This window comes from Pseudochaenichthys georgianus, chromosome 12 (genome assembly GCF_902827115.2).
Source record: "Pseudochaenichthys georgianus chromosome 12, fPseGeo1.2, whole genome shotgun sequence".
Classification (NCBI taxonomy): domain Eukaryota; kingdom Metazoa; phylum Chordata; class Actinopteri; order Perciformes; family Channichthyidae; genus Pseudochaenichthys; species Pseudochaenichthys georgianus.
Genome location: NC_047514.1, coordinates 27,628,796 through 27,650,902, shown reverse-complemented (window position 1 = coordinate 27,650,902; position 22,107 = coordinate 27,628,796). Strand labels below are relative to the sequence as shown.

At 39.5% G+C, this 22,107-nt stretch overlaps 1 protein-coding gene across 1 annotated transcript in view; it reads right to left on the bottom strand.

Moving 5' to 3' along the window:
• The window catches only part of nup188 (nucleoporin 188), a 39,120-nt gene that overhangs the window by 9,585 nt on the left and 7,428 nt on the right, over positions 1 to 22,107 (bottom strand). Inside the window, exons 13-28 of the mRNA XM_034095828.1 lie at positions 21,953 to 22,045; positions 21,739 to 21,858; positions 21,342 to 21,468; positions 20,206 to 20,364; positions 8,012 to 8,138; positions 7,829 to 7,916; positions 7,669 to 7,745; positions 7,330 to 7,444; positions 7,077 to 7,197; positions 6,926 to 6,992; positions 6,330 to 6,455; positions 5,776 to 6,010; positions 3,385 to 3,591; positions 3,137 to 3,306; positions 194 to 263; positions 36 to 103 (exon numbers count right to left, since the gene is read on the bottom strand). Coding sequence (XP_033951719.1) covers positions 36 to 103; positions 194 to 263; positions 3,137 to 3,306; positions 3,385 to 3,591; positions 5,776 to 6,010; positions 6,330 to 6,455; positions 6,926 to 6,992; positions 7,077 to 7,197; positions 7,330 to 7,444; positions 7,669 to 7,745; positions 7,829 to 7,916; positions 8,012 to 8,138; positions 20,206 to 20,364; positions 21,342 to 21,468; positions 21,739 to 21,858; positions 21,953 to 22,045 — 1,970 coding nt within the window. The remainder of the gene's footprint in view (positions 1 to 35; positions 104 to 193; positions 264 to 3,136; positions 3,307 to 3,384; positions 3,592 to 5,775; positions 6,011 to 6,329; positions 6,456 to 6,925; positions 6,993 to 7,076; positions 7,198 to 7,329; positions 7,445 to 7,668; positions 7,746 to 7,828; positions 7,917 to 8,011; positions 8,139 to 20,205; positions 20,365 to 21,341; positions 21,469 to 21,738; positions 21,859 to 21,952; positions 22,046 to 22,107) is intronic.

The following is a 22,107-nucleotide window of genomic DNA, read 5'->3' as shown; positions in this document are numbered from 1 at the left end:
ATTGAAGGTGAGAAATATTGAAAGACTGAATTTACCTGACAACGTAGTAGATCTCCAGGCCGATGATCTTCATGACAAAAGCACACGTCTCCAGGACACACGCCTGTAGAATAAAACTCTTGAGTTGACATATTTTACATCTTACTAATAAAAGTATTGTTATTAATCATTGTAAAAAAAACGATCAAAATACCTCGGTGGTATCTGAAGGAGGGGCGAGGGTCGCAAAGAGAGGCGTTGTCAAATGTTCCCAAAACCTCTCTCTGTGTTCGCAAAGCACAACATACATGAGTTAAACTCCATTATTCCTGCTGCTTTCTTAATGCTGTATACTGGGTACAGCTGCGATGATTAGTTATCCATTGACATCACATATTGGGTTTAGTTGTGGTTAATGTAACATTTTGACAAAATACAGTTTTAGCCCTATGAATATGAAGATTTCCTTATGTTTACATCATAAAACTGACTCGGTTTGGACCGACAAAGAATACATTCAAAAGACCCCCCAGGGATAAACTGAGATTAAGATTAAGACCAAATCAACTGATTTTGATCAATGAATCTAGAAAAGTCATCGGCAGTTTTTTCACAAATGAAGAGTCGTAAGTTGCAGCAGTCGTTTTGGGATAACAGTTAGTATAACAAAACATATCAGGACGAAAAGTATGGGGTTTGTATCATAAAGACAAAGCAACACTTTCTCAGAATAAAGCAAAACTATGAGTTTAAAAGAAAGAAAAAACTGAGTCAAGCAACATAAAAATAAATTTCAAAAATAAAACTATAAGTTTCAAACAAATAATTTGTGTAATCATGTAAAGTATAAGTCTTTTTTCTTTGTTTTAACATAGGTTTTTGTTTGCAGTTCTTGTTTCTCAATGATCAGACTTTTGCTCTCGCTGCAGCTCTTCTCTTTTGCGCTCCTTCACTTTTTGTTTGAGACTGACACAAACCTCCCAGGTGGGCGGGACTTTCAGGGGTGCGTAGCTAAAGTCTTGGCTACTCGGTTTTTGAGTGACAGCCCAGTCCTCCAGTGATTGTACAGTGCAGGAAGCTGCGGTGCGGTAGCTAAGCGTGGATAGAAGACCCCCAGAAGAACCAGCATTTCAATTATTATAATACTACAAGTGAAAATATATGCAAGTATTGACCATTTGTGTTGTTTGTGCTGTACTATACGGTCTGTTTCTTTATTGCTTAAGTGAGAAGGAAAGCTGTGCTATGAAAGTTAGCTTTTGCTACCTTTAGATCCATAACAATGCTAGCTAAGTAGCCTAACAGTTAGCTACATAGCTAGCAGTGAGTGAGCGCTCAGACACCGGCGCACACTCAAACGGACTCGTGTGCCTGACTCTACCAACAGGCCTTCATGATTCTGTTTAGATATGAAAGTATAAGCCATGATAGCTTATTTTATTAACACGCTAATTTGATATGAAAATCAATGGAGGCTGAGTTAACTTTGTAGGAACACCTACCGTCCATGAGCTGTGTTTTATTTGTTAACTTCATATTTTTCATTTCCTAAAACATTTATGTTCCTCTCATATTAACAGTGTGGAGAGACAGCGTGGCGTCCAGAGTCTTATCCCGCTCCCCACTTCCTCTGAGGGGACAGCACGGAGGGGGGGCATGAAGAAAGACCTGCACCAGCTTCATCCACGCTGGCGTTGCTGTTATCACTGGCTCAGTGTCATTTCATTTGACCAAATGTCTTTACATATACATTTAATAGATTTTATTATTATCCACCTTTTTGTTTTATGTCCTTTTATTTAAAACATTCTTTGAGACTTCATCTTCTGGTTCAAATTTCAATAAATGTAATTTGTATAATCACTCTTTTGTCTTTATTCTACATGGAAATGTTAGAGATTCCATTCAAATCTGTTGATTATTCAGATCTTCCTCAGGAACAGTATGTAGAGTTTTTAATGCTAAATGTATATCATGTTCTCACAGGATAAAGAACGAGACAACACCGTTTGTATCCATTGTGTGTGAATGCTTCAGCTCTTCAGACCCACATAGTGAGATGTGAGCATGCTCCTAATTGTGTTGGAATGCAGCCTAGGTCTGGTCTGTTTATAAAGCAAATCTGCCACTTTTATATTGTAGAATCTGTTAAATTAAAGCAGTCTTTAATTGTTTGTCCTAAACATAGCCATGTCTGCTTTTGAAATGTAACATGTCTTTGAAAGATAATAGTATACAGTTTATATTGTGCATCACCTTTAGCTTGAAAATACATTTTACATTTTAATCTATAAAATAAAGAGACACACTTTATCAATCCCAAATTGGGAAATTATTTAACAGCAGCAGTGTGTTCAGGTATTAAAATATTTAAAGTTGGAATAAAGTATGAACTACACATCACAAGTCTAATGCACAGCAATCCATAAGATGAGTCCGATATGTTCATGAAGACTCCTCAGGAGACACCGACACTAACGAGGCCGAGTGGACTGCGTGAGTTACACTGTATGATCTGTGGTGTAGTGGGCTGTCACTCAAAAACTGAGTAGCCAATGGGGACACACTCCTGAAAGTCCCGCCCACCTGGGACGTTTGTGTCAAAATCTCAAACAAAAAATGAGAGAGCGCAAACGAGAAGAGCTGCAGCGAGAGCAAAAGTCTGATCATTGAGAAAGAAGAAACAAGAACTGCAAACAAAAACCTATGTTAAAACAAAGAAAAAATACTTATAGTTACATGATTAATGATTTGTTTGCAATTTATAGTTTTATTTTTGAAATGTATTTTTATTTTACTTGACTCAGTTTTTTCCTCTCTTAAACTCATAGTTTTGCTTTATTCTGAGAAAGTTGCTTTATCTTTATGATACAAAACTAATCCCATAGAGGTGGGGTTTTTCCTCTGCTGGCCGCACACTTTACCAACATTGAAAAACTGAACATTTTGGGGGATAAAAAGCGTGCACAGTCACAAATATGTGGAGGGAAAATAGAATAAATATGATTGAGGGTTTGATTGAATAAAACCACATAAAAAGGCTCATTATTTCCTTCATTTTCAAAACTCTGGCCCTAATGGACTTATAGTGCATATTTCACCCCCTTCGTCCAGAATTTAATGAACACATTTTGATGAAGAAAAGGTAATTGCTTACTTAGTGCGCAGGACAGAGATGGCACTATCTCTGCGGTCCTGCCAGAGGGCGAGCAGGAAGGCCAGCGCTGCTTTGTGGAGCATGGGGGGGCACCAATACTTCCCCTGCTGTTTGGAGTCGATCAGATCCAACACCACATGGAGGCAGCTCCACTCACCAAGCAGAAACTCCTAAAAGGAAACCGTATTTTAGATCCAAATGCAGCAATATACACGTAGAGATGCTTCATATATCTCCGCCATTCCTACCTTTGACCCCTCCGTCCCATCTTTGACTTCCAGGTTGAGGAAAAGCTCAATGAGGCCGGGCTGCGTTTCCACCGCCACCGTGAGGAACTCCAGGATCATCACCTTGATCCTCATGTCTTCTGTCTTGCTCTGCAGCCGAGTGAGGAAGGCGTCCCGGATAGCTACCGCATCGTTGCCCAGGCAAGCGTAGACTGACATGGGAGCCACCTGAAGACAAAAGACACGTTGAATACCGGGAATGTTTGCTGTTCTACAACACGACATCTCCAAAAGCCCAAAATGAACCCCTCACAACAACGATCAGGGTTCCTAGACATTCTGGGAAGTCTTGGTGTATAAATGATAAAAGGAGTAAAACGAGAACATCTAATTTCAGACAGTTAGTTATCAAACATAAACAATGACTACATTTATGCTAAACGGGATAATAGGTGTATTTCTGTTCTCCCTGTAGTCCTCTTTGGGATATCATTACAAATATATACATTAAAAAATATATGATTAAAACATATTTTTGCAAAAATATGGATATGATCAATTTCATTTATGTTTCCAGGCCTGCTCATGGGAGCCACCGACGAGACAGAATATAAATTGGACTACGGGTATGAACAAAGATGCAGCAGAGATGGGGACTCGAGTCTTCAGACTTGACTTGGACTCGTGACCAAAAGACTTCAGACTCGACTTGGACTCGTGTGTTGGGACTCGTGAACAATCATTGTGTTTTCTATTTTTGGCGTATTAAAGGTGGGGTAGGTACATTTGAGAGAAACCGGCTCGAGATCGCTAGAATTTGAAAATACACAACCGGAGATAATCTGCTAGAGGCTGCTACTTCCTTATAGAGCCCGCCTCCTCCAACACACACGAAAGCGCACATGACCAATGAGGGCACGAGATAAATTTGTGCCCAGATGGAAGGCTGACAGGCAGGCAGGCCATCCAGTTACTTTAGCCGGGCTCATTACGCAGACGTGCGCGCGTCTGTTACTACCTCGTAGTAACACCATGGCGACCGGCGGCACACCTGCGGCTGTACCGCTTGTAATTAGGTTCAACTACAAAAACTTCGAACAAAACGCCGGCGGTACCAACAAAAGGAGCGCACACTGCAAAGTCTGCAATATCAAAATCAAGGATGCTGGCGCAACAACGTCGAATTTCATCAGGCACTTGAAAACTCACCCGGAGAGGTCAGTCACATTAACGCATGGACAATTAGCAAACATGTTTAGCTCAGCATCAGCTGTGTAATGTTAACTTAGCTTGCTACTAGCTTTGTATTTGTGATACTGATTTCTGATTCTGAAGTGTTTTGCTTATAAGTTGTTTGCATTTAGCTAAAGTGTGATGTTTTTCCTCATATTGCAATAGCCTGTTTAAAGTGATCATATAACAAACAACTAATCAGTACTGATACTGTATGCTAATAGATATAGGAGTGATAATAATACAGTAAATGCTTTGAATTTCTTAGATATAGCTGTGCAGTATTCTTAACAGACTGGATAGCAGCAGACAATAGAAGGCTTATTACAACCAGAAGAGACATGAGACTTTTATTTTTTTAGAGACTTGAGACTTGACTTGGACTCGTGACCAAAGACTTGAGACTTGATCAAGTCTCACCCCACAAAGACTTGAGACGTGACTTGGACACGTGACCAAAGACTTGAGACGTGATCAAGTCTCACCCCACAAAGACTTGAGACGTGACTTGGACACGTGACCAAAGACTTGAGACTTGATCAAGTCTCACCCCACAAAGACTTGAGACGTGACTTGGACTCGTGACCAAAGACTTGACTTGGACTTGCAAAAAAAGACTTGTGAACATCTCTGACTATGAGTATTTGCTTTCAAAACAGCTGGCAATCACACATTGACAATGTGGCTATAATTAAAGAGTGCATGTTATATATTTCTGAAGTCTCCTTTGGGATAGAGTTGAATGTAAGACATACGGTCAGGCATGTTTCTTTGTCATGTTTTATTTATACTTTATGTACAAAATGTGTTTGTATTTTGAAGAAAGTATATGCGTAGATAAACTAAGTCAATACTAGGGATGCTCCGATCGCCAATTATGGGGCCGATCGTCGGAATCAGTATCGACCGATACCGATCATCGATCCGATCGAGTGGGCGGGGCCTATGGGGGTCTTCCATTTAAAGTGATGTTTAAAACTCAGTTAATGGGGCTCATTCACTGGAGCTTCCACAAACAACAACCAACATAATTATTACATTCAAATGTTGTACATTATTCAAGTTTAGTTATTATTGATTTACGTCATGTGATCGGCATTTATAGAGAGCACCGATCGATCGGCAGAGAGTGAATATCGGCCGATCGGAGCATCCCTAGTCAATATAAATGGTAAATACCGTGGCAAGCCTCTTGAGCAGCTGGATGGCGAGGCGGGGCAGCGCTGGGTCGTGTTTGTGGTAAATATACTTGGCCAACACCACGATGAGGTTGTTGCCGTGGCCTCCGTGCTGCGTCAGCGCCTGCTCCAGAGGAGACACCACGTCAGACGGAGGCTTCAGACGGATCACGTTGTTGGTGACGGAGAAGGCCAGCTTGACTGTCTGGATCAGGATCTGCCCGGGACCCTCGGAGCTGGACAGCATCACAGAGAAAGATCACAAATATAATTATTGAATTTGCAATGCAATATTTCTTAAATATATCGCAATTCATTTGGATAAATATTGCAATTCCATATGATTTAAGATATAGCATGTTTATTCTCATTTACCTTGAGAAATGTAATAAAATAATCATGGTGGGGTATTTTAAGGATCTGTACCAAATACAGATTTTTTTCTTGGGACTAAAATATAACTATTAGGCTGTGATATCTCTGCAGCACCACACTAGTTCATTAAGAAGGATATTTACACAAATACTCAAATCAGGCATAAATGTGTGTGTTTACCTGCTGGGCTGAGCAGCCAGCACCACATCGATGGTGTCCACTCCGACTCCCATGATGTTAACGACCGCCTGTCCAGCCTCAGTGTTGGCCAGGCTGTAGATACACAGAGACTGCAGGGTGGGGGTGCTGCAAGAAGGGGACAAACAATTACAGATATACAAGCATTTGAGAAGCAGGGACCAACAAATTGGTTATCATTTTAGTTTGAAAAAAAGACTTAGACAATTCATTGATTGTTGAAATTGATGAAGATTAATTCGGAAACCATTCATTGGTTCAGCTCAACAATAATTAAAGACATGTTTATATATAAGCGGTGGTCCTTGAGCTGAGATTGATTTTTCAGTTACTGCATTAGAAAAAGGTCAAGAATTAACTGTGAAACTAAATGTTTAATGTGAATTAACAAAGGGACCATTAATCACAGAAACCTACATTTGAACCTTTAACTGTGAAGTTAAACAGTTGGGAATCTAGAACTTGTGTTCAAACGTATTATTCCTAGCAGCCTGTTTGATTTTTCATTCACTGAATTGACATGAAACTGTTCAGAACCTAAACTTATTTCAAAGATTTGAATGTTGAGCTGTTCTCACCTGGCCTGATCCTCTCCCTCTGGACTCAGATTGAGAATGGCGTGGATCAGCTCCAAAATAAGACATCCTGCAGAAACACAAACGAGCTGGAGTTCCTTTCCTTTCCTTTCCTTTGACAGTCAGGTCAGACTCTTATTATGATGTGCCTTACCTATCCTCTCTCTGACCCCGTAGGTGTTGTAACGCCACTTGTGGTAGGTGGGCAGCATCTCCTTCAGCACCAGCAGCACACAGGGGATCAGCCCTTTGTTCTGAGTGCTGCCCAGCTGACCCTGAGAGAACACGGATATCACTTGCAGCATAGCTTCAGGACATTAAGACCTTTATTTTAGGTAAAAAGGCACCGTTTGAATTCTTAAGGGACATTAAATAGTTCATATCTATAGGTAAATAACTGTTGTTACCTTGACCAGAGTTGTGATGAGACGCAGGAAGGCGATGGTCACAGCATACTCCCCCTTCGGCTGCTCAATCTGGACCAGCAGGTTGCCGTAGTTTCCTGCCTTCATCCCTTCAGCACTAAAAAAACACAATGCATTAATTGTGACCATTCAATAAAGTGAGTATGTTTCCATCATGTGTAAAGATTTTCCAGCATCCATTAAGTATGTGATTTGTATTAGTTTTTCCATAAAGTGTTAATATACAAATGATTTGCCGATAATCCCATGGACAGTTTCCACCCTAAATTTGAGCAGAATTTTGCAAAGCCTAATCAGCACACAGAGTTGTTTTTACTGTACCTTACACACTGAGCCATGTTGGTCAGAGGGTTGGAGGCGAAGGGGAGGAAACCTGTGTGGTGCAGACTGGACCACACCTGGAGATACAGAACAAAAGATATATCAGATGTGTGTGAATTAAAAAAAATATAAAATGCTTCATGTCTCCCAGGATCCCCACCTTCGCAGGCATCCTTGCAGCCAGTACAGAGAGGCAGTTCACACATGAGGCGATCACATCCACTGGAGGGTTGATGACTGATGTTAACCTAACAGATGGTAAACACAAAGTGACTAATTCAATCTCATATCAAATAGGTAGTACTCAATCATGTGTTTTAAGGAGGTATGCAAGTGAGTTTACCTCTGCAGCAGCATGTAGATGCGTGAGGTGAGAGGCAGCAGACAGTCGGACACGGTCCAGTCTGTGCTGATGATCTTATGCACCAGATCCAGGACAGGTTTCACACGCACACAGTGGGCGATCACATCTGCAAGAACAGACAGAGAGAAGTTGAATTATGCTGAAACAGTGAGTAGAATTATAAGTAAATCAGCTAAATAAAAAATGGAAAACATACGGCGCGCAACATCGGTAATTAAAGTTTAAAAGTCTCAAAAATGCTACAACTACTGTCACAAACTGGATGAGTGTGAAGTATTTTGTTAAAGGAGGATGAAAGCGTAATTAAGGAGCACTATTGGAGTGACTTTGATGGTTATTGGACTCAGGATAAATTCATTTGGATTCCCGCTGTATGAAGAAATTAAAGGACGGCGCGGAAGTGGAAACAATTCACATGCTCAAAGTAAGCCGGATTTTGCCGATGTGTTTATGTGGATTCAAAAGTCGTAAATAATCTAAATGGAGGAGACCGATCTGATTGGAGCAACTGTGACAAATAATCCAACTGAAACCGGCATGGACAATGACTATGTTTTTAAAATGCGCTTATCCAGAAAAGCCTGGTTTGGACACTTTACGGGCAGAAGAAACATTTATATTAAAGAAAGAATTATACATTTCTGTCTTTTTATGCCTTTAATACTATTACTATTTTTATTAAAAATTAATTAGTCAATTATTTTTTATATTTTATTGTAATGTAAGAGGCATTTAGTGACAATCATGTATTGCCTTACACAGGGTATATGCATGAATCCTGAAGTCAAATGTAATACCTTTTAAGACCTTTTTTAAGACCCTTTCCATACATTTTAAGACCTCATCGCAACTTCGAGTTCTAACCGGTTACCTTGGCGACACACTTTACCTCACATTTACTATATTGATTGTAAGATAGCACAACTAAACAGAGACTAAACAGAGTGCAGACAGACTACTGAAGCCTCCTCTCCACATGAACTTCAACCTCTCTGCGAAGGTCAGGTTTAATGCAGCATGCTGCTTTGTTGCTTCTGTACTCTGTGCTCTTTCATTCCAGTAAAACTCCTCAGAAACCAGTAGAAACCACTATTTGACCAATAAACAAAACAATTGACAAAACTTTGAACTATGAAATATATGAAACTTTGGTGACCTTCAGCGGTAATGCCATATAGGAGCTCCCTCACAAATACCCAGGGGTTAAATTGGGCTGGGGCTGTCCGGGGCTAAGCCCGGCACAGAGGACGATGCTCTGACGTCACCCCCCTCACACATTTGTCATATGTTTACAAAAAACGATATATATGTTAAGACTTTTCTCGTTCTTAATATAGACTATGTTTAGGGTCGATATGTGTTGACCTTACTTTAAAATAGCAGATCTCTGTGACCGGATATAGTTTGGCTTAGACCCCGGCCCCACGAGGACGCATACAGTAAAACGCATACGCAAACGCAAAAAAGTCTTCCCCCACAGAGCGGAGCAAGGAGCAGAGGCAACGAAACTTAAAATAAGAAGCAGCATTTTATGGGGTCACCTTGAGGGGGTTTCCCGACATGTTGTTTCAGTAAATTAAAGGGTGTTTCATGTTGTCGTTGCTGTGGACCTTCTTAATACCTTGGAACATGGCGTTTAATACTTTTGAATAGCCTTAATTTTCGCTAAATTGATTTATCAACTTTTAATACTTTTTAAGACCCCGCGGACACCCTGTTACAATTATATGTAAAAAAATAAAAAAGTAAAAAAATAAAATAAAAAAAAGTCTAAATATGATATTTGGCCTCAAATCATCTGAGGCCTGGCGCCCCCCCATGGAGGCGCGCCCCCCAGGTTGGGAACCACTGGTCTACATGATGTGGTCTGCCTCACACAGGGTGACTGGCTGTCTACATGATGTGGCCTCCCGACATGGCCACTGTCATACAGATCATAAATCAAAGCCCTTGATTGGTCTCTGTGTGTCATTCAAGCTCGGGATAACCTCAGCTCAGTGAGGTAAAGGACTCTCTGAGTGTTTAGATAGTGAACTTGGTCTAAGTTATCTCAGTGGCTCTCAAACGGTGTGGTCACCATTTATGTAAACACATATTTCCAGTTGAAGGGGGAGTGATTAGTAAAATATGCATGAATAAAAAATAAAAAGTTAACAAGGTAAGATACACTTTTAAAACTTGTTGAGAGCTAAAACTAGTCTTTGCTGCGGCCTCAAAGAGGAGCAGGGGAGAGGAGGGAGACAGGAGAGGCTGGTTCAGGAGCACAGACACACTCACAACTATAAATTAACCAAAAACAAATAAATAAACAAGTTTCAGTGTTTTTTCATATTGGATATGGTATGTTATTGATTATGGCCATGATTTTATGATTATTGAAATGTAAACAGTTGTTTCATGTAGGTGTTTCCATAGATCTCTTTATTTTCCCCTCAAAGTGCACCAGATTGATGCATTTAACTCCAAAATCTAGGGACCCCCCTAGAGGATTTGAGGTCCACCCCCACTTAAAATAACATGAATAGGTTCCTAGATACATTTACCATTGTTTTTAAATAGTAACCCATGTCCATATTGTGAGGGAAATATTTTGTTTAAGTGTTTGTACCAAAAAGCATTTTGTGTTTCACATAGGTCTGCCATAACTTAGAGCAGGGGTTTAAAGGTTTAAAGGTTAAAGGGTTAAAGGTTCCGCTTTCCTGTTGGGGGATTGTGACTAACTGCCAGAGGACTTTAACAGACTGTCTTTGTCTCTGAATCCATGTGTTTTTGTGATTATCGATCAGAAGACACGCGAAATAGAGGCTCCTTCCGGATTCTCCGGTAGATCGTCTGTGTTTTCTGTGTAATGCTTCAGTGAGTTGGAGGGTTTTCTCATAGCATGTTGTGTAAACGCTTTGAGCTCACTCACGGCCGTTGGCTCTCATTAAACTCAGTGTTTGATATAAAGCGGACTCCAGCCTCCATTTCTTCCATCAACATTGCTGAGCAGGAAGTTTCTCTCACAGATTGGCGTCACGAACAGGCACCTTCAGATCTTTGAAACATTGGTGAGTACATTTCTATTTTGAGATTGACTCGCCAGCGTTTGAGATCAACGGTGTATTAAAATTACCTGAGAGAACTGAGCTGCTGCATTTTTTTTGGGTTTCTCTACTCATTTACATCTGGAGGCTAATCTATAACCTCAGGAATCGGTGTCAAGGGGATATTGTCCTGGCCGATTTCCCCGTGTTTGTTGCTGGGACAGGTGTCTACGAGCAAACACGGCCTATGTGAAAACTATGAGAATATTTGGGGCTAATGATAACCTAGGAATATCGAATTTCATCGATCTCCTCTGTGTGTGCTTCTTGGAATTAACTCACCAGGCAATTACACACAACAAATATTCAGAGAAACTTTTGAGAGATGCACCAGCAAAGTGGATTTTCTGAATTAGAAGCAATGTCGCAAGATTTGTATTTAAACAAATCGCCGAATTTAGGAGTTTTCAGAGGATAAATAGCATTTCTGCTGAGGTGCCGATTCTCCGCCCCCTGGGGAGAGCTGCACGTAGAAAAAAGGAGCATACAGCATTATCCGCGAATTATTGACGCTTTTGAACTAAAGAAAGTGCTCAATGTGTGGTTTGAGAATGTTGTATGAATTGCTGAATTTGGCTGTGTTTGCTGATACACGAGAATTATGAGGATAGAGGGCTCTCATAATTAAGTGGCCCCTCTGAAAGTCTCCCTAATTCGGATTAAAATAGGCTGGAAGAGTTTTTGTCAGGCTGAGTTGTTGAGAGTTTTTATGTTTGTTTGTCTAACTGCAGTGTTTGTTTGTATAATTGTTTCGTGTTTGTTCGTCTACCCGCCGTCTTGTGCATGCGTTGTAACAACTCATAATGAATCAGTCCACAGCCAGGGTAAAATGAACTAAAACTTCAGTTATTTCACCAAAATTAAATGACTTGAGAGAAATAAAACAATAATGTAAAGATGAAAAGCTCAAACAGCTCAATGTTGTATTATTTGTTTCATTTATTCTTAAATCTATGTATTATATGGTAATAATGAATAATAAAAAAACGTAATGTATTGAACACATTCCAAAACAAAGAAGATAAGACAGAACCAGACTCAGACATGAGGACTGGCTTATCTATAGCCAGTTGAGAAGCACTTGAGGTGCTTGGCTCTGTGAGGCCTGATGTACTTATAGGGTTCTGTTTTCTTCAAGGTTGTGTCTTCCTAGTCGAATGTACTTAATGTAAGTCGCTTTGGATAAAAGCGTCAGCTAACTGCAATGTAGTCAGACAGTAATTGAAACTTTTGCGCTGTTGCTGCAAAATGAAAACCTTGTTGATTGTCTGTTTCCAACTGGCCACTGGAATCAGATAATTGATATACGTTGAAGTTCAATTACAGTTTAAATATAGTTTAACATTCTTTATTAAACTGTTTCAAATTATTTCTAGTACAATTGGTCTATACAGACATTACTACAATCCTAATAGTTGTCAAATACTGAGCTTATGAACAATAGAGTAAAGGTCGCTGGTTAAGCCAGGATCAATATACTTGTTGAGGTTTTATTGTGCACATAATAAATGTGTTTAGATGAATTGAGCAATTTTAAAAAGGAGTATAATGTTGCAATTTTTAAGATAAGTAATTGCAGTTCAAAGGTAGATGTTTTTTTTCTCCTTCTCTCGTTCACGAGCACACAAAATAAATCATAAACATTTCCAAATCCGAACAGACAGAGAAGTAAACTAAACTATTTTGCTCTTCATTTTTAAATGGGATTTTCCGCTACATAACAGAAGACTTAATACAGGACTTAAAGAACGTTTTAAAGACAAGTCATGGAGAGGTTTGCATTTTGGACGGAATCTCCCCTTTCCTCTGCTCCTAAAATCCTGCACCCGAGGTCAATCACAGGCGTGACCTTTGGAGGGGCAGAGAATCTGAGCAAGACCACAGAGCGACCATTGGGGGTTTTATGGCCTAAAGGCACAAAGAGGAACATCTGGCTACCAACACACACACACACACACACACACACACACACACACACACACACACACACACACACACACACACACACACACACACACACACACACACACACACACACACACACACACACACACACACACACACACACACACACACACACACACACACACACACACACACACACACACACACACACACACACACACACACACACACACACACACACGTAAGTGATTTACAGTTACTAAATCAGCCTATTAAAAGACTGATGTCACAGCAGGATCTGGAGACACTTGTCCATGCTTTTATCTTTAGTAGACTGGACTACTGCAATGGTGTCTTCACAGGTCTCACTAAAAAATCTATTAGGAAGCTGCAGCTGATTCAGAACGCCGCTGCTCGAGTCCTCACTAACACTAAGAAAGTGGATCACATCACTCCAAGTCTTTACACTGGCTTCCTGTGTGTCAAAGAATAGATTTCTAAATACTGCTGCTGGTTTATAAAGCACTGAATGGTTTAGGCCCAAAATACATTTCTGACCTCCTGCTAAATGATGAACCATCCAGATCTCTCAGGTCTTCAGGGACTGGTCAGCTTTCTGTCCCCAGAGTCAGAACTAAACATGGAGAAGCAGCGTTCAGTTATTATGCTTTTAATTGAACTAGTCATATCTTAGACCGCACTGTAACTTTTATCCATGTAACTTCTCCTTTTTAATGTTAAATTGAACTATTCATATTTTAAACTGCACTGTAATTTTTATCCATGTATTTGTCCTTTTAATGCTTATTTTATTAGCTTTTCTTTTAATGCTTAATGTCTTTCATTTTTTGTAAGGCACTTTCAATTGCCTTGCGTTGAAAGGTGCTATATACATCTGATGGAGATGGATAGAGGCATTTATTTTAATTGTAGCAGTCAGTTTGTGGTTCTGGCAGCATTGTTGAGCATTTTTCATAGATGTGTTTTCATGCCTCTGTGTAAGGCTTAGTCTTTCTATCTGTATAGCCACTGGTGTAACTAAGTTCATAAACTCAACAGGGACTATACTTGAGCACTATTTTGAGATACTTGTACTTTATTTGATTTAAATGTTTTGCCACTTTATTCTTCTACTTCTACAGTTCAGAGGTACATGGTGTATTTCTACTCCGCTACATGTATTTCATACCTTCAGTTACTTTGCGGATCTGGATGAATTATGTGAAATATAATCAAGTGTTAAATCAGACTTTAGTTCCACCTGGAGTAAATCCACAAGCTACCCTGCAGTCTACAAAGTACTTCAGACTAGCTGCAGGTCTACCAGATCAATCATTATAAAACACATCATATATTATTCTGAAATGGACCAATCTGCACAACGACTACCTTTACTGTCGCTATTTCCACTATATTTTGATGAGAATACTTTTCTACTTTTACTTGAGTAACATTTTAATGCAGTACTCTTGCTGTAACGTAGTATTCCTACACTCTGGTACTTCTACTCAAGAACAAGAGTACTAAAGCTAACGTTAGCCGGAAAGGTTTTTCAGTTCGCTTCATGCTGAAAATGAAATAGGACCCCACGGTTTGATGATTGATAGGTGTGGGCTGTCTTCCATTTTTCACACACAGGACAGTGGGGGATATCCACCCATCCACAAATGTAAAGTAATTCACACAGCCTTTTTCCTCTGTGAGGAGCAGCAGGTTCAGCTTCATTTAAATATGTCGTGTAGTAATACTGTCGATGGATTTATTTTTCATCTCAAGAGAGAATGTGTATTTTATGTTAGTATTTCAAAAAAATAAAATAAAAAATCCCCCCAGACAGCGCCGCTGCGGGGTTGGGTTTTCAGCATGTCAATTTTGTCACACAAATGTGCCTTTATTTTCATACAGTTCCATTTGGATTGAGACAGGGAAATAATCCAAACCTCATGCGTGGCGTTTCACCGTCAAGGGGGCGATATAGCCATCTGTATGTCAAATATGTCTTATATGTCTTAAATGACATGATGAATTGGAAATGGGGGACCCTGATGTAAACAAGACGAAAGTCTTTCTCTGGTCTGCATCCCCTTGACAATTGTATTTTTTGAGCTGTACTGTACCCAATATACAAGCTGTTAATAAACTTTTCAATCAATCAATCAATATGTAATTACATTTCAAATACTGATTTGAGCCCCACCACTGTATGAGTTAGCCCTACCATAGATTACCCAAAAAAAAAATACTCAGGAGCTGATAAGTCAATTAATTGCTTATCATGACAGGCACACAATAAAACAGTGGAAACAAACATGTGTTTGACTTTCATTAGTGAATGAAACTGTGTGCCCTTTTATAGTCTGAGTCCAATATTGTGCATTTATATATATATATTATATACATATCCTACATATATGCTAAGGTCCCGCTACTGACACGATAGCAGTCATTTCGTGCGCATGTGTGTAATTAAACCCATGATATCGAAATCTCAATCCAGCCAGGTACCCAGAGTTGGCAACCTTGCCCATGCCCCAAATAATATTTGTATTGCAGATCTACATGAATCACACAAACGACCTAGTTTGGATTCAAAAGGTGACAAGTTTGCATACCTGCTTGTCATCCATTTCATTACAGAGCTGGGAAAATTGTGTATTGATTAGATTCTGATCCGTGCAAGTCCTATTTTAACTGACTTTAGTTTCTAATATTAATGATAATTTGATTTCATCCCATAAGTAATTATTTAAATTAACTCAACATTTCACATGATGGATTAGTGTTCCACATTTCCCCACTAATTTCTTTTATGATTGAGCCACTGGTAAAGAGAGACATTGATGATCCTGTGTTCCGTTTGTTGTCTATGGCCTCGGACGGCTTCACTAAAAGTCACCCAGTTCTGCCCTGCTACAGACAGGCTGAGTGCAGTCACAGAGATGCTATGGCTGCGCTACATGACATTAATGGTCTGGTCCGAGAATGGACACCATTTCCTGCTCCCAGAGAGAATGACATTCCTCAAACTGAACTTTACAGCCGTTGATACTGTCTCACATGGGTCTGCTTCCCCCCACCGAGCCATGAACTGAAAGCTTGACGTCTGCTCTGAACACTTGGAAGCCTCCCTGTCACACCAGCTCCAAACCCTTGGGTCAGTCAGATGAGTCTAACGGCTTCACTTGGGCACAGGGGTCAGAAATATGGTTCTCGTTACCACAGAGTGGGTTTGTTTGTTTTTTAAGGCTATCCATACTGCTATGCAGAGGATGCCTGCAGGTTGGCAAGCTGTGAAAAGCCCCTACCATTTTTAGTATAGGCCTGTTGTCAGGGGCCTGTTACTGTCTACTACATATATTCACATTATATAGACCATGAGGCTGCACGGAGCTTAGGCTAAAAATACAACCATTCTGTTCTGCTCTAAAGATTTAATTTATAGATTCTATATCAAAATAGTTTGTTCTTATTGTTTCCAATGATAACGTCACCTTAAGTGGAGGAATGCAAACCTGTTTTCAAATGTAAGGTTTTGAATTTGTTTGACATTTCTCAGTAAAGACACCCTCAGACGCCCACTATCATTCATGCTCCTTCAGTGGTGACTCAGATGTTTAGGGGGTTGAAGCTGTTCCTCCCAAATCAGAGATGCTTTGTTTTTGTTTGTTTGTTTTTTTTCAACAAAGGTGTGCATTTCCTGCATAATATATGGTTCTCACAATTGTTTTTGTTAGTTGCGCACAGCTGATACTGAGTTTTCTCGACTGATGGATTATGACCTCTACCATGCTTACATGGACTCGTATGTTTTATTTCATATCTAACTGAAGTAAGAGACAATAGAGAGAGCTGTGGAGGAGAGAATAGAAAGAGAGAATAGAGAGAGAGAATAGAGAGAGATGTGGAAGAAAGAATAGAGAGATGAGGATAAGAGAGGGATAGGAAAGAGAGAAGAGTTATTTGCAAGTTGCGTGCTGATACTGAGTTTTCTCGATTAATAGCTTATAGACGATACCATGTTTAAATAGACTCCTACGTTGTTATTACATTATGTGACATATGTAAGAAAAGGGAGGGGAGAGTCAATTATATTTGAGTAATTGATCTCATATTGAAACATTCATTTCTCAAACCTATGTTTATGGAAGAGGAAATGTACTTCTGATAAACTAATCTTTTATCAAACGGTAAATGGTGAATTAATATAATATTTAGAATAATTGAGAACGGGTTATATCCACAGGGACTAGCTCACATTTAACTTAAAATAACATTTCTCTGCTTTGGACTGATGAGTATATGATTCTTGCAGGTTAAATGACTAACACAAACCTTACATGTATGCATGTGCATGTGTCAGGAAGACTCCCAAATAATTCTGAGGGGCCTATCGTATTTTTGTAATTGAATGATAATGTGCTAATCCATTACTTTGAGTTGTCTGCACTCAGGAAAACATCCCTATCAAGTGTTAACCCAATCACTAGGACAGCTCTGAAGGTCAAGGGTCAGAGAGAGAGGGTCACACCCTCTGGCTGCAGAGAGCACCCCCAGCCACGGGCAAGGAGGCACGAGGTCTTTCGAGATGAGAGGATTCTAATCTTCAACTTTCTGATGGGATGGGATGCTTCTTCATCTTTCTGCTCGGGGGGGGGGGGCCAAACAGACAACTCTGCAGGACGAGCGATGGCTTCAGAGGCTCCATGGTTCTTGGAGGGGCAGATTTCTTCCTAAACATCTCCCATCACGGGGGGTGGCATCTGGATGTGGCACTTGGAATAGGCTCTGCTCTCAAGCAGATAGCAGAAGGAATGCAGGCAGATGAGCCTCTGGTTCACTGGGAGATCATAAAGTGCTCACTGAATGAGCCACAAAAAGCAGAGCAATTGGGGGGTTTTGAAATATGGTGCTCTGGGGAAGAAGAGTTTTGAGCCAATCAGCACCTCAGTGCTAATCTACAGTATCGGGATGCCTTCACACACCAGACATTCTGTGTCATAAAGAGAGGAGGAGAACGAGTCAGGAGGACATGTTCTTCGAGCTCTTGTACAAAGATAACATTTGAATTGAATGACCAGATGATTACAGATGTACAATTAATGATTGTTTTTATATTTCCGATGAACAGATATGTGTTACATAGTGGTGACAAATATATTTTGTCAGATCAGATTACACTTTCACACTAAACAAATATATTTTGTCAGATCAGATTACACTTTCACACTAAACAAAATAAATTAATTGATATTTTCAGATTGATAATGTATTGAACAACAAGATATTTCTAATATTATAACAGACAATGTTACTATCCCTAATCATTACCAGGTAAAATGTACAACGAGGAAACCAGATTACCAGGTTCCCAATCCAGGTGCTACTGCATGCTACATTTAGATTAAAAACAAATGTTCTATCCACTCCACTTAAATACTCAGCAGGTGATGTAGATTTTTCAAAAAGGCCTTAAATCACTCCATTTAAACGAACTAAAACTAATTCTGCAGCAAGTTTAATGTTAGACTACGCACATGAACACAATATTAGCAACTGTTTGCTGTGCCAAAATATGCCAGAATCTATGCATTCTCCCATGTTTAGCCCAATTCCTTTCACGAAAGCTGGTTTAGTTAGCTGGACATAGCATCCAGAATTAGCGAGGAGGCTGAGGATTGGTACAACTTTTCCCCACAGACTCTGAGCAATCTTAACAGTACGAGGGCCTAGTCTCTCTCATTGTTGATACAGTAAATACAATTACCTGCCTGACGGTTTCAAACGAATAGATATTTTGACTTTTCTTTCCTCAGGTTGTTGAAATAAAATGCCTAACTTTTCCTTTTCAGATGTTAAACAAATGTATTTGAATAAAATGTATGTAGTAAAGTGCCTTACTCTTGAATAAGTGTATTGAAGTAAACGAAAAGTAATGCTAAAGATTGAGGACACTGTACCTTTACAGATTACAGATTGATCGATTCATCACTGTGAATTTATACCTTAACTGTGAATTTTTAACTGAATCCCTAATGATTCTGATTTTATACCTCAATTGGATTTCTTATAATCCTACATTCTAATTGTGTTTTAATTATGAAATTGCCTTGAAGTAAATCTTTAAAGATGTAAACTGAATTTGAATTTGTGTTTGATGAATGAGATTAACTGAGGGATAAATGATAAAAGATCTTGTTTTTTGAAACATATATTTTACTATTATATTTTTGTATTGCATATGTGTTATTATTGTGCTTTTTGACAAAAGAAATCAAACACTGAAGAAAGATGATTTTTCTATTATGGTTGTCTGTATCAACCATTGTGATTGGCTGTTCCAATCTTATTCTGTTTTTGATGTAATTAATGTAATGAGGAATCCACCCAACTCTGAGGACGTTTTATTTGATTCAAGTAGTGACTGAAAATATTCTTAGACTAATGTTAATTGGTTATCAATGAATTGATAAAAGCGTGGATCTGTGAGGGAAATATTTTGTTTAAGTGTTTGTACCAAAAAGCATTTTGTGTTTCACATAGGTCTGCCATAACTTAGAGCAGGGGTTTAAAGGTTTAAAGGTTAAAGGGTTAAAGGTTCCGCTTTCCTGTTGGGGGATTGTGACTAACTGCCAGAGGACTTTAACAGACTGTCTTTGTCTCTGAATCCATGTGTTTTTGTGATTATCGATCAGAAACACTTTGAGCTCACTCACGGCCGTTGGCTCTCATTAAACTCAGTGTTTGATATAAAGCGGACTCCAGCCTCCATTTCTTCCATCAACATTGCTGAGCAGGAAGTTTCTCTCACACATATGTTTATTTGTGGGTAGTAGATTTAAACTAGAGGGCTATCACTATGGGCCCTGCCTGTACCTGATCGCTCTGCCATCGCGTGAAGGGTCTGCTAACAAGCGACCAACAGAAAGGTTAATGTTGTTGCACGTCACAAATGCACGGCACTTCAACACCCCCCCCCCCCCCCCCCCCAAGTATATTTCAGATCTGTGGGAAACACTGGATGATACACAAATAGGAATATAGAAACAAATGTGCTTAATATATACAAAACGCAATAGAATGGAACATGGCTTTCGTTGATGAAGATATTTCTTGAGAAAAAAAGAAATGATAAAATATCCTTAAAAACATATTCAATATCTGCTTCTATTAATCAATAAATACCTGCGGTTGAAACAACATGGAGCAGCATCTCCACCTCGCAGGTGAAGAGAATCCAGGAGCTGTAGGAGTGATCCCAGCGCACCACGTAGCCCTGCTCCCCCCCGATCATCACCTGACCCAGAACCCCCTGGGGCATCCACAGGTTAGTCTGCCCTGTGCCTGGAGATCAGGAAAATAATTGTTATGATGGAGGAACATCACTCAGGAGAAAACTATAAATGGGCGATATGAAGAACATCAAATATCACACTACTTCTGATCAAATATCTTCTAACAATGAAATCATTTATTTGATTGAAGTAATAATCATTTATGTGGCTTTAAAGGCTCAAATATAATTGTAAAAATATCTACTCGTAGTTGTACGTTTGGAAAGAAAAAAGCAGCATAATGCAGCCTTTAAAACCAGAAAAGAACACTTATATTACGGTATCTAAAACGATAGCTAGTCATATCAAAATATTGATATATTGCCCAGCCCTACTTATTAGTATGTCTTATGCAAATATGCATCAACAATTCAACATTCTTGTGCACACTAGGGCTGTCCCGAATACCATTTTTCGGGCTCCGGATATTCGGTAGTAATCAGCAGCGAACCGCTTCGACACGTGTATTTCGGTTTATTCATGGCATTATTTTTGTTATTCCACAGTATTGTTGTTTTATAATTATTTGTTAATGTAACCGAATTTGTGTTCTTTGAAATTGAAATTGTGTGTTACTTTCGTTGCAGTTGTATATGTCTTCAGTGTAATTTGGCTTGGCATTCTATTTTGTATGGACATGCTTTTATTTTGAAGGAGAGTTAGGGCAGTTGACAGGAAGTTGTTGTTGCTATGGAAACAATGTGACGGAGATCAATGGATAAAAAGTCATATCTACATATAAAGACGGAGAAAGTAAACGATAACATTTATGGTTCAGTGTTAGCACCCCCCCAAGAGGCACAAGCTCTTACGTTGATATTGGAGATTTCAATAAATTCAAAAAGAAAAAAAAGAGAGAAAAAAAAACGAATAACAAAATTGAAACCCGAATAGTAATCCAACGAACGAATATTCGGGTACAGCCCTAGTGCACACATCATTTGTTATCTGAATTTCAAACTAAGAGTAGAAACCAAGAAAACGAACCGAGTGGGTAGAGCAGTTTCGGTGTTTGTCTTCTCCACAGCGTCTCATCATCTTTCGAGATTACGTCATTTGGTTTATGTTTGTAAACTTGTGTGTAGTAGGACATCTTATCCAAAAAGTTGTACACCTGTGATAAGATAGGGATAATACATCGTTAAACCATTAATATCATGCAAAGGTGTGAGAGAGTGTGAGTGTGTGAGTGTGTGTGTGTGTGTGTGTGTGTGTGTGTGTGTGTGTGTGTGTGTGTGTGTGTGTGTGTGTGTGTGTGTGTGTGTGTGTGTGTGTGTGTGTGTGTGTGTGTGTGTGTGTGTGTGTGTGTGTGTGTGTGTGTGTGTGTGTGTGTGTGTGTGTGTGTGTGTGTGTGTGTGTGTGTGTGTGTGTGTGTGTAAGCTACCTTTTTCACAGTGGACTTGTTTGACAGAAGTGCAGTGAGAAGCTGTAACAGAGGTCCGATTTTGTGAGGGAACATCCCGACTGCACTGTCCAGAATCATTCCCAGTCCCATGTTCGGTTTCTGGATAAAACATTAAACAAACAGGAAACATTATCATCACAAAACATTTTATCCGATTTTAACTCAAAAGAATCCCCTTTTTCCATATTCTCACCATTTCCCAAAACACTTCTGCCAGATTTGGAGCAGAGAGCACTTCACAGGCAGCATCGATGAGGTGGGAGCACTGAGCCGCCTGACCACCAGTCTGTCACATGCATTAAGAAAAAGCAAGTTAACAATATGACTGAGTAAAGAACGTTTATCACT